Source organism: Syngnathus scovelli, chromosome 1, assembly GCF_024217435.2.
Source record: "Syngnathus scovelli strain Florida chromosome 1, RoL_Ssco_1.2, whole genome shotgun sequence".
Taxonomy (NCBI): domain Eukaryota; kingdom Metazoa; phylum Chordata; class Actinopteri; order Syngnathiformes; family Syngnathidae; genus Syngnathus; species Syngnathus scovelli.
Genome location: NC_090847.1, coordinates 16,455,232 through 16,458,810, shown reverse-complemented (window position 1 = coordinate 16,458,810; position 3,579 = coordinate 16,455,232). Strand labels below are relative to the sequence as shown.

Here is a 3,579-nt window from a genome sequence, read left to right as displayed (position 1 = left end):
TTTTTTTTTTTTTAACAAATCAGAATCACTGTCAGTCAATTTGCACGAGCAAAACATGCCTGTAGCGGTCTGTCCTCATTAACATCTTTAAATTTCTGCATTCTGCTGTGAATTCTTTTTTTAACTTTTTAAATGTTAAGAGGTAGATAAGGTCCAAAACGTCCCCACTGAGGGCCCGCATTCTAAATGCCTAGCTGTCTCTGGATGAATGATCACTGACGCATAAAGCTCCCCAGCACTTCCTCCCTGGTGCATTTAAAAGCTGCAGGCCCCTTTGACTAGCCTTGCTTCGTCGACTCACTTGCCTGACATTTCCCCGCTGCTCACAGACACCATGTTGGGGACCCTCTGCCTTCTCGTCAGCGCTCTGACTTGTGAGACCCTCTCTGGTGTTTCTCCTCCATTTCCAAGTCAGGTGACAGCACCTTGTTGATTTTCTTCCTTTTGACAGATGGTGATGCAGCCGAGGTGGTTACCCAGACACCGGTGGTCCTGACAGTTACTGAAGGACAACAAGTTCTTTTTGACTGCAACATTCAGAGGGATGACGGCTATCGTGTCAGTTTTTATAAACAAATACCTGGCGACGCTCCAGAGTTTATTCTTTTTCATCGCCATACGTACTCCTCGCCTATCTTTGGAGAACAATTCCAATCCTCCTCAGATCGCTTTGATGTTAAAACGCCCTCTCCTGTAAACTACCAGTTCATCATTAAGCAGGCAAAGTTAGGAGACTCTGCTGAGTATTATTGTAGCACATGGGACAGCACTGCTCAGGGAGTTGTAGCACAGTGATTTATTGAGTGACAGAAACTGCCCATTCTTACTTCTGCTTTTTGTCTAGCCAACATGCTCTGGATCTGCCTCACTTGTTGGATTATTACGCTCATGATTCTGGGCCTCTTGGTCTTGAGTTAGCAACAAGGTCTGCACTCCAGGGTGTTCTCTGCTTCCATGACCAAACGTTAGCAGGATTTAGGTCTAGTTCATCCATAACACTAATGAAGGCAAACGCTATAGAAATGGACAAATGGATGGCTGAACGCTCCATTTCAAAGGGACACCTGTTGAGTATGTTCAAAAACAATGTATCTTAATCATATCTTTTACCTCAAAAGCTGGACGAATTTATCCAGATCCGATCTAGGGGGAGATTTTAAATAGAACATGGAAATCTGATGTTCGGAGCCTCAAAGTGTTGTTCTTTCTACATGGCCAAGATGTTGCTCGTCCAAGATTCACCTTCCTCTTGACAGACGTCTCTGTCACCATGATCATTTTGACTAATATGTTGCGTTCCACCACCATTGGAGAGGAGATGAGAGGCAAATGAGTGAATACGGCCATCCAGAAGTATTCGGGATTAAAGGCCAATGTCATGAAGAGGCCTGGTGGGAACATTGTGGACGAGTCTTCAGCGTCATCAGTTTTTGTACGACTGTGAGCACAAACGAAATCACTGTGGTATTCGGAGGAGGAACCAAGGTGTTTGTGACAAGTAAGTCTTTTAAATTCATCTTATTTCCCAATCTACTCAAATTCCCTGTTGAGTACATTTTCAAAATATATATTTTTTATTTTAGCTTTGCACTTTCACTATTTATTCCAGTATTTGTCAGTGATACACACCAAGTCTTGCCATGTGAGACTGATAGTAAAGCAGAGTTTTTCTTTCAAAATCAAATTTATTTTATGTTTAAATGTATCTTTTTGATAGTCTATATCTTTTATTCATTTATTTGTTTATTTATTTTGTTTGGTCACTTTTGAGGTACATAAATGTGTTGATTATTTTCCATTTATCTTTTACTGACGGTTTTTCTATCAAAATCAAACTTATTTTATGTTTAAATTTATCTTTTTAATAGTTTATATCTTTTTCTTTTTTTGTTTGGTCACTTTTGAGGTATGTGTTGATTTTTTTCAGTTGATGTTTTACTGTGACAATTTTCATTTTAGTTTTCAATTTTCATTTAGATAGACAGACAGACAGACAGACAGATATATTTATTACTAAATGTCATTATTATGTCAATATGATTCAGAGCGCCTCTGCAACACTGCCTTTGTCAGCCTTTTTTTTTTTTTTTTTTTGCTGTTCAGTTCAGTTTACAATTGCAGTTCATTAGCGCAAGGGATCACAAACAGTAGGTCGGGGATGTTTCTTGTAGTTAAATAATATGTTGTGTTATTCTTCGTTAATTCAAAATATACAGTATGTGTTGATTAATCTATAATACATGCTGTCTAGTATTCGAGTATGTGTGAGTTAGCTTCGCTGCGCCTTTGTACCTTTTTTAAGTTGCAAAGCTAACCCAAGCAAATGGATTTTTACTATACAGGCTCTGACCCCCCTGCCCCCGTGGTGACAGTCTTTCCCCCGGCCAGTGCCGAGCTCCAGTCCGAAAAGGCTACCCTGGTCTGTGTGGCCACACAGTCGTCCCCATATCCAGACGTCAAATGGCTGGCTAATGACCTTCCGGTGAGCGGCACCGTCGGGATCGGCCCCGCCATGCGACGAGCGGACCAAACTTACACAATCAGCAGTTATTTGACCGTGGAGACATCCAACTGGAACGCGGACGCCACTTACACCTGTGAAGTGTCTTTGGGCTCCAAGTCTGGTAAAAAGACCATCAGAAAGTCGATGTGTGCGACCTAGATGGTCAACATTTGTGTGGGCTAATCAGGCCATAGCAATGATGTATTTGCATGCTTGGAGGGAACTTTTCTTTCAACTTGATACTTGCTTGCTTAGAATTCTTCAATAAAAAATTGTCATCAAAGTTTTTGGGCCTGGTAATTACATTTGAATTTCGGCACTTATTAATTCTTCCCCTCGCTGTTGCGTGTCAAAATTGTTGTGTAGTGTAGTTTCAGTGCTCTAAAATTGCATGATTTCTGCAACATACTGCAAAAATTATATAATCAGTATTTTCAGTGTCATGCAGTAAGAAAAACCCTTCAAAATATATAATTACACACATATTTGTAATTTTATAATTATGTCAATTGTTTTATTAATTACTGTTGCAAATGTTGAAAATAGAATCATTTGAAAATAGTATTATCTTACGCTATCTCACACTATATACTACCACCCACTGACAAGGTTTCTGTATTCATACAATAATCAATGCGATTTTGCCACATGGAAATATTCCACAAGTCTCTCATGGGTCACATAGCATACAATCCAAACAGCACAGTCCAGAATTTTCCACTGGTAAAAGTCTGAATCCTCCATGGAGTCCTCCTCACCCATGAAATCCCCTGCAGCTTGACACGTGTTGACATGCAGCACATGTCATCATGGGCGCCACACAAGAAAGCTCAATATGTACTTCCTTGTACTACCACATGAAGATATACTTCATTTGCCCTCTGTATCATCAGATGTGCTTGTTGTTTTAATCTTATTGTGACACATTGGTTTTGCATGGGTGGGATTAGATACCTGGTGAGCAATAGTGTAGAATTTTGCCCAAACTGTCCAAATCTGATACTTGCAGTGGAAGATGAATAATCTCAGGAGTTATTGGGCTGTATCAATGGTATCAGTATGGCTTATTGAAGGCA

The 3,579-nt window shown here is 40.0% G+C and overlaps 1 protein-coding gene across 2 annotated transcripts; it reads left to right on the top strand.

Annotated features, from left to right (window-relative positions):
• The first annotated feature begins 216 nt into the window (after positions 1 to 216).
• On the top strand, positions 217 to 2,786 carry LOC125991086 (immunoglobulin lambda-1 light chain). Of its 2 annotated transcripts, none has more exons than XM_049758627.2 (4): positions 217 to 374; positions 452 to 782; positions 1,467 to 1,498; positions 2,343 to 2,786. In XM_049758627.2, exons 1-4 carry the CDS (start codon positions 335 to 337, stop codon positions 2,660 to 2,662), a joined length of 723 nt encoding a protein of 240 aa, XP_049614584.1. In that variant the 5' UTR covers positions 217 to 334; the 3' UTR covers positions 2,663 to 2,786. The 2 variants fall into 2 exon arrangements, with proteins under 2 accessions (XP_049614584.1, XP_049614573.1); XM_049758616.2 differs by having other exon boundaries at positions 452 to 787; positions 1,466 to 1,498.
• Positions 2,787 to 3,579: the final 793 nt, after the last annotated feature.